This window comes from Synchiropus splendidus, chromosome 18 (assembly GCF_027744825.2).
Source record: "Synchiropus splendidus isolate RoL2022-P1 chromosome 18, RoL_Sspl_1.0, whole genome shotgun sequence".
Lineage (NCBI taxonomy): Eukaryota > Metazoa > Chordata > Actinopteri > Syngnathiformes > Callionymidae > Synchiropus > Synchiropus splendidus.
The window spans coordinates 6,414,462-6,426,810 of NC_071351.1; the positions used below are offsets into that span (position 1 = coordinate 6,414,462).

Here is a 12,349-nt window from a genome sequence, read left to right on the forward strand (position 1 = left end):
CGCCACCTACTGGACTGGAGTGCGGGTCAGTCGCTTGCACAAGACGGAAAAGTCATTTTATTTGTCTCCTTTTGTGCCGTTTCCACACAGGATTGTCACCAAATAATGTTCCGAGACCTCGGACAACATATTCTTTTATAGTGTCGTTTTGAAAAACACTGGTTCAAATCCCCACTTATGTATATATTTATTTATTAATTCATTTTAAACAGGTGTAATGAACATTTACATTCAAATTATGAGTCACGACACAATCCTCAATAGGGGATAAATAGTTCATGGGTGCAGATAACACAGTTGATATGGTTTGACCTGAGTGTACAGACCTGTGACCTCTTCCAGGGCAGTGGGTTTCAGTCAATCTTCAGCACTTCACCAAACGTTTGTGATGTCCCAACATCCGAACAGCAAAATGTAATCTAAAGGACAATGGCCGTTTTCTTTCCTTCAAAGTATTTATTGACTTAAACAGGGGATAAGGAAACATTTAAAAAATAACAGCTCACATCGTTCCATTCAAACGAAAAATAAAGTTTCCATTTTAGACCTGAGCGTCCCGTTTAACACCAAGACATGAAAACCCATGAAACTGACTCGAATTTTGCATTGCAAGGTTGCACGAGTGTCTTTCCTTACGAATCATTTTTGAAATGTTGTCTGCATGACTCACAGTATCGAGTTAATACTTCAAGTGGAAAGTTTGTCCAGATAAAAAAATAGAAAAAAACGTATTTTTATGGCAATGATACATCAGATTTCTCCCATACTATTCTAAAGATAAAACATCCAGAGATAAATATTCAGTGCATGTATGTGTTTGAAAACCAAGATACTATTGCCTGAGCACTGACGTACACGCTTGCATGGCAGGTTTATAGTACTGCATTATGGTGAACAACCTGAAGCAAATGGTTACATTACACCAACTTTTAAGTAATAGCAAAGAAAATCTGGGTCAGAGCAACAAAAAAATGAAAATAAAAATTAAAAAACAAGCCGTAGACAGTTCAAATTCACAGGTGGTCACTGATTTGCTCATTGACGTTCTTGGATAAGCTCGAGCTCAACACACGGCTTGCGCTTGTAGCCCTGGTGTGGAGGCTCCTGGCAATAACCAACTCAAGAAGGATGTTCGACACTGACTTGAAGTCTTGCTAAAACAACATATGACAACTAGCAGCAGCTCCTCCAGATTGTGTTGACAAATGTTTCCAGTAACTGTCTTCATCTGTATGATTTCATGGTAGTGGCGCAGGAAAGAAAGCTGAGGGCAGATTTTCTTGGTGGCAGTGGGAGGATAATGTGTTTGCGAGACAGCAGCCCAGTAGTGTCAATGTTGGAGCCGACAAAATACACTATTTTACAACCATTTAAAACAATGACTGCAGTTCATAAAATGACATAAAAACAAATGCACGTCTCAGTTATTTGACTTTTTTTTTGCACATTCCATAGGAAAACAATGTAAAAATAATTTCAATATTTTACAATCCTTTGTACTTGCACCAAATGAACAACAATAAAATCCCTTGGGTCATGTTTAAAAACAGAGCTGTCTCAGGAGATGCTCACTCTGAATGGTAAGACAGAAAAATCCCTTTCCAAAAACCAAAAGGGGCGGGGCATCATTCTTTTCCAACTGTAGTCAATTCTAATAAATATGCTTCACTTCATTGTCTACTCCAAATCAAAGGTCCAGGCATTACATTTGTTGCAGTAGAGTAGAAGTATTCAATCCTATAAACAATGTCTCAGCAATATGATCTTCACAATGTAAAAGCTCTGTAGGTCTTTTATGACGTCCGGCTCCGTCCCCAAAGTATAAAATATGGGGATCCACTCCGCTGCGGTCACGGAAAGGTTTATAAAATTTACAAAGGATCTTTTTACAAAGTCCGAGGGCCGGCTTGCTACATCATTTTGGCAGTGGTGGCAGAGGAGGAGGAGGTTCTGAAGGCAGCGGCGGAGGTCGGATGCTGCCCCCTCGGGAGGCGCCGCTGTACCTGTAGTCCCCGTATTGCGACCTGTAGTCGAACATGGGTGGCTGAGTGGGCTGGACTCCTTGGGCGCTCAGAAGAGAGTTCAACATTTCAAAAGTGTCCTGGTACTCGTTTGACTGGCCGGCTGCCGTGCCGTGGCCGTTCGTGTCCATCTTGTCACCTTTGGAGTGGGCGTGACCCAGAGCAGGGAGAAGGTCTGTCGGGGGTCCGGCAGAGGAGGAAGACAGGGACGGCAGTTGGAAGGGGTGTCGGGACTTGCTGACCTTGGCAGAGGGGTGAGAGCCCCCTGGTGCATCCTGCGAGTGCGTCCTCTTGCGCGAAGCCACGGAGGCGGAGCTTGTTCGCGAGGAGTCGCTGGGGACTTTTTTGATGCTTCCGACTGACGCTCCACTGGACGTGGATTTATGTGACGAGACTGAGGCACTGCCAGAGGAGGTGTGGTGGTGGTGATGGTGATGATGATGGTGGTGGTGGTGGTTGGACCGTTCCCGGTGCTTGTCCCTGCTCTTGCCCTCCTCCCCTGAACTCCCTCTCTGCTTCTCTGGCACTCGTATTCGCACCTTCATGTCCTGGTCCTGCCCCCGAGCAGCGCCACCGTGTCCGCCGCTGCCACCCCCAGCTACAGGGAACCTCATCTTCAAAGAGCTGCGGTCATGGCGCTCCTTCTCCAGGGGTATTTTCAGGATGATGGGGGAAGGGTTGGACGTGTCATTGGCTGAGAGGCTGGACTGCTGGTGGTGATGTGGCTGCTTCTCCTTCCGTGGCTGTTGGCTGATGAGAGCCTGGGCAGCGTTTGCATACTCCCTCTTCACACTGGCTTCCATGTTCTCCAACTTCCTCTTCTGCGCCGCGATGGCGTCTGCATTCTTCACGCGGTACTCGCTGAGAGACACCTTGGCAGGAGTGTGGATCTCGTTGTTGTGCTGCTGAGCGTCGGACGGCGCCGAGACCTTCCCGCTCCAGGTGTGGGCGCTGCCAGGTGCACTCCTGTCCTTGTCACCTGCAGACGCTGAAGCAGCGGGCGGTGCAGAGAGGCTCATCAGTCCAGCGACAGTGCTCTCTGACGAGGCCATGGAGATCATGCTCATCATGGCATCTCTCTGGTCACCCTCCTCCAGAACCTTGGGCTTGACTTTAGGAGTTTGTCCTCCAGCCTGCGATAAGAACCGACCATGAGCTGACCTGTTCAAAGGCAGCACTCACAACAGAAGCCTTTTACCTTCCAGTTTCGAATCCGTTTCAATCGGCTTGGTGTTTTCTCCAAAATCTGGAGGAACTCATGTGTGAGCTCTGAACCAAACAAAGCAGCACAAGCTCAATAAAGCAACAAGCTGCACATGTCATCAAGCAGAAGCATGTGTACCATCCAGCAGCTTGAGGGTGACGGCGGGATCCACATACTCCCACCAGTGTTTGCCGTCCGTGGACACAGGGATCTCCCAGTTGGACCACTTGCAGGCCAGATGGATGCAGACGCAGGCCACAACAGGAGGACTGTACTGCAGGCAGAAGGTGGTCAGGTGCAGACTGGAAGGAAAGAAACACGCTTGGTCAGAGGAGCAACACAAGGGCTGTCTCTGTTTTGCTTTTCAAACCAAGTGAGAACATACCTGTTGGTGGCCATGAAATATGACGTCTGCGCCAAATCTTTACTGGCTGGAACGACAATAAATACCTCACTTAATATCTGGGCCACTTTCAATATAATCACACACTTCAACAGTCACAAAGACAATGTGCCTCTATTCCTTTCAAAGGACTGAATGAGCAAGTCAAACCGTCTCGATGCTCACCTCTGACAAGCTGCGTGCACTTCACCACGTGAGTGTGAGGATGGTCGATCGTGATCTCGAAAGCTGCCAAGGGGAGTAGAGAGAAGCATGTCATATATTTGAGTTCAGCAAGATGATCCATTCAGATTGACAAGAAATGTCCCGCTTTGGTGGAAACGACACACAACCTGGCGAATTAGGAAAAAAATGAAGGTCAGAGTAAAAGGTTTCTGTGGCATCGTGATATCAGTTCACTTGTGAACAGAGTTAGTTTTCTCCAACTGCTCCTGGTGAACGTAAAAAAAACTGTTAAATTTGGAAAAACAAAACCAGATTCACTTGTGTTGCTCCACATAAATGCAACCACAGACTAACCACACAGCATTTTTCAAAACGTATCCAAAAAGAAAGCCAAAGTCGCTTGTATGAAAAAAAAAAAAAAAAAAGAAACACTGGCTGGTTGTGAACAAGAACAATGAGCAGTTGCCATCTCTGCACGACAAAGGAAAAGAGGTTAGATGTACTCTTGCATGATCGCCTGCGGGTGCGAATTAAGGGTCCCAGTTGAACCCCCCAACTTACCCAGGGTCTGGAGTATTATGCTCTCAAGAATGACCAGGTCTTGGGCTTGTTGCAGGTAAGCCTGAGATTGAGAGGACAGGCACATTACTCACTGTGAGGACGCTATCCGGCCAAACACATAGCATGAGAGGTCAACCTGCTGCCACTGGAACAAACCAAGATAACTGACACCAGGACACAACCATTTCCATTCAACAAAAACAGGGGAGTAAAGGCAACAAATGAAAACCATGACAAGTACAAGTTGGAATAGGGGCTCTATAAAATGCAGGTCCACAGAGCTTGGTGCGAGGCTGGTGCAAGCACGTCGGAAGGCTGAGACAAGAGAACAAGAGAGTCCCAAACCCACAGGAACAACCAGCCAAAACTTAATACAGAGGGACAATAGAACTGGATTTGTTTGTGTATTCTGTCATATAATATCCACTTACACTACATTCATCTTCCCATTCTGAATAATATTTACTTAATATTAACTTACATTTCTAATAATTAACACTTATTTGTATTTCTTATTATTTCTTTTTATTAATCTGACATTTTTTTCAATGCATTCATTTCCAATTGTTCAAGGAAAACCAGAAAAAAACTTTCAATGGCAAATTCACTTCCAAAAATACAAGCAGCAGCCCCAATTACTATGCGAATCGGACAAGGTAATTGTGATTATTATTTTGGCAATAATAACGCAGCCCGCGCAAGAAGACGAGAATAAAATTAATGAACAAATATCACTTTGATATTCAACGGCAGAGCTTCCCACTCGTGCTCTCTCGCTGCGCTACAGTGTGAACGACATTTCTTTGCTTTTACAGCGAGCACACATCAATGATCCACACAAATGAACGGCAAACCAAATAATTGTGTTTGAGAGGTACAAATGTTGCAGCCAAACAAAACTTACATCACTGCGCGTGTCTGGCGACGGCTCCTGAGGGTTGAGACATGCATGGGCCACCTTGATGACATGCTCCAGCTTCCGTGGCTGCTCCTCAACCTTTGCAGCAAGGAAGAGCGCAGCAGGAGCGATGACCTGGTGAAAATAAATCAGAGTTGGAATACTTTGGGCCGAGTGATCAAAAGGCAAGTTGGAATCCCACTCACGTTTCTGTGGAATCTCGTGAAGGACTGGACCATGTAGAATCGATGCATGTAGACAATAGCAGTGTTGATAGTGAGCTGGGACCTGGTCAACGTGGTTAAGGAAAGTTTCACAAAGTTTCACAAACATGCATATGTATGTTTTGTTGGGAGAAGAGTCTGGCTCTTTTGAGATTCATGAAACTTCGCATGGAAACACCAAACCCACAACAAGCAACGTGTGACTCTCACTAGTGGCTCACTGGATTAGCATGAATGGCATTTCCTTAAGAATAGAAATAGCACACCGACCATCCTTAACCCCCTGAACAATTCAGGCACCAGGGGAAAACCACAAAAGAGCACTTAAAAACACCGTAATCGTTTGCAGCCATGTCAAAACTAATGGAATTCTGTACCTGAATATGGACTAAGGACTTAACTTTAACAGCCATGAATCACATCGTAGAAGCAAACAACAAACAATCACGTCTATTGGACGTGATGTACGAACTTGAAATCTTATAAAGACCAGATTTTACACAGCAGCATCCATCTGTTCACACCCTAACTCCAGCATCTGACTAAGCAAACAGCTGCTAACAGACGGCTGCTCCTACTTATTGTTTACAGCAAGAGACGAACATCAGGGATGCACGCGCAACCCAGCAGCCTCAAGGCTCCACCACCGACTGCACAGGAATAAATGTTTGCTCAATTCGTACAAGTTAATTTACCGTAGAGCTTGGTGTCCTGCCAACCTTAGAAAGCATCGTCGTGTGAATTATTGCTACCCCGCATTTGTTTTGAGAGAAAGCTGGAGAAGCGGCGGCGATGCTAACGACCCGCAGGCCTGTCGTCGACGCAGGCCTCGGTTGTAAACAGGGTGTTAGCAGCCCTTGGAGAACACCACAAGCGCAAAACACACGCAAAAGAAGCACAGAAGCACACGCAGCGAAACCCAAGCGAATAAAAAAGTCAAACCGCATGACTGTTGGTGGCCCGTCCGGACCCGACAGGAGCCAAAGTGAAGCAGCTACGATGCTAACGTAGGCCGACAAAAGATACACATTGAGTCGCTGTCCCATGTCCTGCAGAAGGTTCGCCGCTTGTTGTCTGTACGACAGCTCCTTGTCTGGGTCGAGTCCTGCTCGTCGCGATGGGTTGTTGTCGATCTGCTGTCGCGTGTAGTACCATTTGTTATTACTTTCGGAGACAGAAGGAAACGAAGCCGCCATCACTGAGGAGGAGGATAGTTTAAAATTGCTGCGCGTCACCGGAACATACGTCACCGGGGATGCTGTGACGTCACCGCACCCGGATGAGCGGAAGCTGAACAAGCGTTGCAGCGATGCCAAGCTCGGTGTTTGCGGGAAACACCGATATTAAAGGGCATAATTCGCTATTTTTATTGAGAAAAAAATCGACACTTTATTGGTCCAGTTAAACTGCGAATCCTAAATTAAACAGATCGATACACTCTGCAGTCTATTTCACTAAATAACTCTACAGTGACAAATAATATTTTGGTTGCTCATAAACTGCAGCATCACAACGCTACAGGGGTTAGTCATAGTTTGCCATTTTGACTGAGGAAATCCAATATTCCTGTCGTGATTTAACATCAGAGAGCTGACGCGTCTGGTGTGATGAGGCAGAAGCTACTTCCAGTGAATACTATATAACTCCTTGGTCATGACCATCAATACTTCAACTTTATTTGTGATACTTCATAAAGAACTCTCACATGGCACAATGCAACTTGGTACCATAAGAACACAAGCAACCGTTTGAAACACCTTGCAGTTGGTTTTGATCTCGCACATTAAAGAGACAAAGCAAATCATATCAAACGTTTTATTTCAAATTACAGAGGTTATAAAACAGATCCCTCGATGGCACACATTGTATTTCCAACATAAAACCCCGCCACTAAGAGACACAATTGTTTTTCTAAACCAGTCATTTTAAAGCCATTTCTAATCCTGACCTAAATTTGATTTGATTTTTTGTTTTTTTTAAATCAGATTTTCCAAATGCCTCTAATGAAACGGAATGTTAGCACTTGACTAAGAACAAACATGCACATCCAAAATGGAGTTGAAATATAACGTTTTTCTTTCAGCTGTCGAAGCAAAGGTGATTTCCTTTTGACCATCTGGCAATCAATTGGTGATGTCTCAAGGACCCTCCCACCAAAGAGAAAAACAAAAAGAGTGGGGAAAAAAATTACACTTTTCCAAAACGTTCTGCCCGCTTCTGCTTCTTCGCCTGCAAAGAAAACACAAGTACATCCTTTACTATAATACTATATTATGTGTTATACACACAGTTTCAACATTGCACCATACTAATTCATTCAACAGATTTTTTGGTCCGAAACTTTACCTCGATGTCAGGCGCACCAGCCGCTCCACTACTTGTTAAGATCCCAAATCTCTCCTTCCTCCTTTTCAGCTTTTCGTCGTCTTCGATCTGCAAACAGGTGCAGATCAACCTCAGCCAGGAGAAAAGCATTTCAAGTCAAATATGATGAAAGCACACGGTCACCTTCTGTGAGATGGAAGACACGTTCATGCCGAACCTCTCAGCCCTCTTCTTTAGCTGCTCAGTGTTGACCTTTTGTGACAGGAAAATCCAGTAAGAAATCACACCATTTTAATGATTTGGTTACACAGAGCACTTTTGTTTTGACTTACAGGAGCTTTGCTGTTGGCAATCTGCCCTGCAGGGAAGACACAGGGGTTCAGGTCAAAGGACAAAAACATGCTCAAATTTCAACGAGGAAATACAGACCAGCAGGAGGACCTGATGTGTTGCTAGGCAACCCAAACCTAAAAAAAACAATAATATCAACAGGATTTCCTATGGTATCAATACCAGTTAGCCTAGAAAGATCTCACAGCTGATTGGAACTTACCTTGCAGCCCGCACAGCCTTCTTGCCTTCAAGTGATGCAGGAATGTTGAATCGTGCCGCTCTTTTCTGCAATCGCTATAAAAGATCACTTATGTTTTATACTAGTAACCATTAAGCAAACGTTATAATATAGGATAATACAAGACATACTTCAGTGGGAGACAGTGGTGTAGTGATCTTAACCACTTTTCTCTCAGGTACACTGAAAGACAAATGGAACAACAATGTAAGAGCATCCTTAGATAAAAACAACTCTCAAAAACAAACTGCAAACCTAAAACAAAGCAGCGACCAATGACAGTGACAAGAAGACGCTCTCTCGCGCATTTGTCCAGATGAGTTTTCAGACGTTTTACTGAGATCCAAAGTCACATTCTAATCATCCACACACCACAAAATTCGCTGCTAAACTCAAGCCACGTACAGAGTTCTATATTTAATTAAAGACAATAGTTAAATACTTTTTTTTTTGAGAGTGACACAGGTGGATGTGCTTTTGCCATTACACAATACACCTTTCCCTGGTGATTAATTTTTATTTTAACTATCAATATCTAAGTATTCCTGACGAAATATACTTTTAAAAGATAAATATAGATAATGGAAGCGCGGACATATTGGTTTTGCGAGAGTGAAACAACATCACATTTGGGCCACATGTACTAAAACTATAACTACAAACAAGCTGATTTATAAAAATCTGACACACAAACATACAGCTCAGCTTCCAGAGACTCAGCATCTTTGTCCTCTTTCATGCTTTGCTCTGTCTCCACTTTAGTGAACTCCTGAAATAAATCATAAACATGCAATTAAAAAAAGGATTTGAACGGTGGAAATGGTTTAAAATGTGACTTACTTCTGGATCTTCTGCCAGCACATCCTCAACATCCACATCGTCCTCTGTTCAAAGAGTCGATAAGACTATTAAAACAGACTAAATACATTCATAATAATAACATTAACACATAAATATCTAATGTATCTAACTGAATGAACACAATTCATTCAATCTGTGATTTCAAGCTTCCCTCAGAAATCTGAGTCTAACCTTAAGGACTACATACTGGACCTCGATCCATCCACCAAACATCTTATTTCTGTGATCTACAACAAACTGCATAAGACGAGAAAGACTCCACTTAATCTCAGAATATCTCAAGAGAAGTGGGAATCAATTTTAGGTCTTGTAAATAAGACTTGCTTTTGTGCTTGCCACTGTCTCCTTCAGTTTAAGGTGGAGCACAGAGCCCACATGTCTAAAGCCTGACTGCCACGCATCTACCGAGATAAGTAAGTCCTCAATGTAACAGATGTGGCGGACCAGAGGCCACTCTCATTCACATGTTCAGGATTTGCCCCCAACTGGACTCATTTTGGAAAAGTGTTTTCCTTGTGTTTTCTTTGTTGGCTCTTTTTGGCACCACTGGAGAGGATGATGAACGGTTTACTCCAGCTACCAGAAGGACACACTCGTTCGCCTTACTAGTGGCCAGTCGAGCTATTTTGCTGCGATGGAAAGATGCTGCTCCACCAATCCTGTCTCATTGGTTAAAAGATGTTATGTCATATCTAAGCATGGAAAAGATCGGTATTCTCCAAAACTAGATTTCACAAAGTCTGGAGTCCCTTCATTTCATTCTTTGAAATCCCTTTGAATATATCGTGATTTTTCTTTGGGTTTTTTTTCTCTTTGTTTTTTTCTGGGTTTTATTTTTTACATTTGTCATTATTAATATTATTATTAGGTCAATATTTCTACGCAATAATGCTCTGATGAATCCTGCGCTCCAGCTCCACTTCATAACGTCTGCAAAGGCTCCATATTTTGGTAATAATGCATAGTTTTTAGGCTGCTGGCATGGGAATGGGTGGGTAAGGGGTTGGTTTGTTATTTTTTTGGGGGGTGGGGTTTGTATTTCTTTTCTTTTTTTTGTTGTTGTTTTGTTATTATTATTATTTATTTTTGTGATTACTTTTTTATTGTATTTTTTCCATTTATTTTTTGTGACCTTTTGTATTAGAAAACCAATAAAAAAAAAAGTTGATAAAAAACTGAATATCTGAGTACTGTGTGCTGCAGAGACGGTCAAACTAGCGCAGGGTTGTAAAGAACATCAGCCTCACCTTGTTCCTCCAGATAGGCTTGCAGGCGAGCGATGAGTTCTCCTTTATTTCCCTTCACATCCAGACCTCTGGCTTCACACTCCTGCCTCAGCTCTGCCAGCTGCAACATGCATGTTACAGATGGGTAAAGTCACCAAATACTGACGTTGTTATCCGGGGAAGAGAATGAAAAGGGGAGCAAAACCATTTTTATCTTTAAAAAACGGGTGGGAACCACAGGACAGCTCACGTGACGGTGCCATACGTGATTCCGAGATGCCAATATTACAGTGATAAAAACGTTGCACCACCATTGTACAAAAGTACAGCACACAACACTAGTGAAGACAAACAGAAGATATAGACAGACATCCTTTATCGTCCGACAGAGGCTTCACACCTCAGCCATATATCAATGAGATCATTTAGTTTGAAAGTTCGAGGTTTTGTCCAACCTTATTTTGAGGTGAGATAATAAGTTAAATGCACAGCGAGTCCATCATGAAACCGACTCCAAACGCCACGCTCAGCGGCAACACTGATTCAGCGTGGAGCCGCCGGTTCCGAGTCAAGGGAAACACAAAAACTGCCCTCTGTTTTCAGCCGAATTCGAGCACGAACGGGCGTAAATGTAACTCAAACACCTAAAACGCGGATTTGACCAAGAAGAGAGCAGCTTGTATGAGAAACAACGGTCGTTTTCAGCGATGTTACCAACCTTGAGCTTGTGTAGCTCCACCACGTCGGCCATGTTGCTCTGTTGATGTGACGTCACCGCGACCCTCCAATCACAAGGCGGCTTCTGAGCGCCAGCAGCGCTCGAGATTCGTTTCAATTGTTTTAAAATAGAAACGCACACACGACGGTACTGAATAATAGCAAATGCAATAACAGGCAATAACCTAAATGGTAAATCAGAAATATAAAGAATCAGAAAAGAAGCTCAACCATGAGGCGGCGCATCACTTCCGGTGAGAGACTTTAACTTCATTAGTTGAGGATTTACACAATTGTTGATTTTTTTTTTTAAATGAAAAACAGTTTATTTATTATTGTTGTTATATTTGTCGACAACCACGAGAGAGATTTTTTCCCCTAGGCTTGGACTGGTTACAACTCATTTATAATCAGCATATATATATATATATATATATATATATATATATATATATATATATATATATATATATATATATATATATATATATATATATATACATATATATATATATATATACATACATACATATATATATATATATACACACACATATATATATATATATATATATATATATATATATATATATATATATATATATATATATATATATATATATATATATATATATATATGTGTGTGTGTGTGTGTGATGATGTCTCTGTCACAGATACAGAGAATGTTCCAGAATCCATCTCTCAAACTCTGACTACACTGACCATAAAAAAGGTCAGCATCGAGATGTCACCATTTGGTCCTGGGTCCTTTTCCTAAAGCTTCTAATCTTCCTTGAAAATCTCCAAAAGAATGTTCTTTTTTTGGCCTGTTCCTCTCCTGTTAGTGAAAGAAGATTTGGGAAGTGTTTCATTGCTGTAACAAACACACACACCGACGATGACACGTTGAACAAAAATAAATGGACGAGTATGATCCTGTTTCTCCTTCAGTCGATGATTGAAGTGAAGACCGTGGTATTAATCTCATTTTTGGATGACAAGAAATGACATTTAAGAAGTGCGAGGTCACACAGAAGCCAAGGGAGTGAGTGACCCCTTTATGAGACGGGTTGGAAATGAAAAGAATTTCTGAAAGTCAACATTGTTTCCTAGTTTGAACAAAGAGTTTTTCTAATGATCTGTGGGGGGAAAGTGAGACTACAGTTGCTGAGC

At 42.6% G+C, this 12,349-nt stretch overlaps 2 protein-coding genes across 2 annotated transcripts; both read right to left on the reverse strand.

Annotated features, from left to right (window-relative positions):
* Nucleotides 1-87: 87 nt before the first annotated feature.
* Nucleotides 88-6,678, reverse strand: ccnt1 (cyclin T1). Its single transcript, XM_053848933.1, has 9 exons — nt 6,503-6,678; nt 5,459-5,540; nt 5,259-5,387; nt 4,355-4,415; nt 3,794-3,856; nt 3,611-3,656; nt 3,364-3,527; nt 3,220-3,290; nt 88-3,154 (listed from the first exon to the last, which is right to left on the reverse strand). Exons 1-9 carry the CDS (start codon nt 6,670-6,672, stop codon nt 1,916-1,918), a joined length of 2,025 nt encoding a protein of 674 aa, XP_053704908.1. The 5' UTR covers nt 6,673-6,678; the 3' UTR covers nt 88-1,915.
* A 594-nt stretch (nt 6,679-7,272) lies between these two features.
* Nucleotides 7,273-11,290, reverse strand: sarnp (SAP domain containing ribonucleoprotein). The gene is made up of 11 exons (XM_053849017.1): nt 11,178-11,290; nt 10,481-10,580; nt 9,213-9,256; nt 9,071-9,141; nt 8,504-8,555; nt 8,355-8,428; nt 8,231-8,268; nt 8,134-8,159; nt 7,985-8,053; nt 7,823-7,909; nt 7,273-7,705 (listed from the first exon to the last, which is right to left on the reverse strand). Exons 1-11 carry the CDS (start codon nt 11,208-11,210, stop codon nt 7,664-7,666), a joined length of 636 nt encoding a protein of 211 aa, XP_053704992.1. The 5' UTR covers nt 11,211-11,290; the 3' UTR covers nt 7,273-7,663.
* Nucleotides 11,291-12,349: the final 1,059 nt, after the last annotated feature.

What these genes read in the sequence shown, in the direction of transcription:
- sarnp (XM_053849017.1), bottom strand. Translation starts at nt 11,210, where the DNA reads ATGGCCGACGTGGTGGAGCTACACAAGCTCAAG. An exon ending in AGCCTATCTGGAGGAACAAG is followed by an intron (nt 9,257 to 10,480) that starts GTGAGGCTGATG and finishes CTCTTTGAACAG; the next exon opens with AGGACGATGTGGATGTTGAG. An exon ending in CACATCAGGTCCTCCTGCTG is followed by an intron (nt 8,160 to 8,230) that starts GTCTGTATTTCC and finishes TCTTCCCTGCAG; the next exon opens with GGCAGATTGCCAACAGCAAA.
- ccnt1 (XM_053848933.1), bottom strand. Translation starts at nt 6,672, where the DNA reads ATGGCGGCTTCGTTTCCTTCTGTCTCCGAAAGTAATAACAAATGGTAC. An exon ending in TATTTCATGGCCACCAACAG is followed by an intron (nt 3,528 to 3,610) that starts GTATGTTCTCAC and finishes CTTTCCTTCCAG; the next exon opens with TCTGCACCTGACCACCTTCT. An exon ending in CACCCTCAAGCTGCTGGATG is followed by an intron (nt 3,291 to 3,363) that starts GTACACATGCTT and finishes TGTTTGGTTCAG; the next exon opens with AGCTCACACATGAGTTCCTC.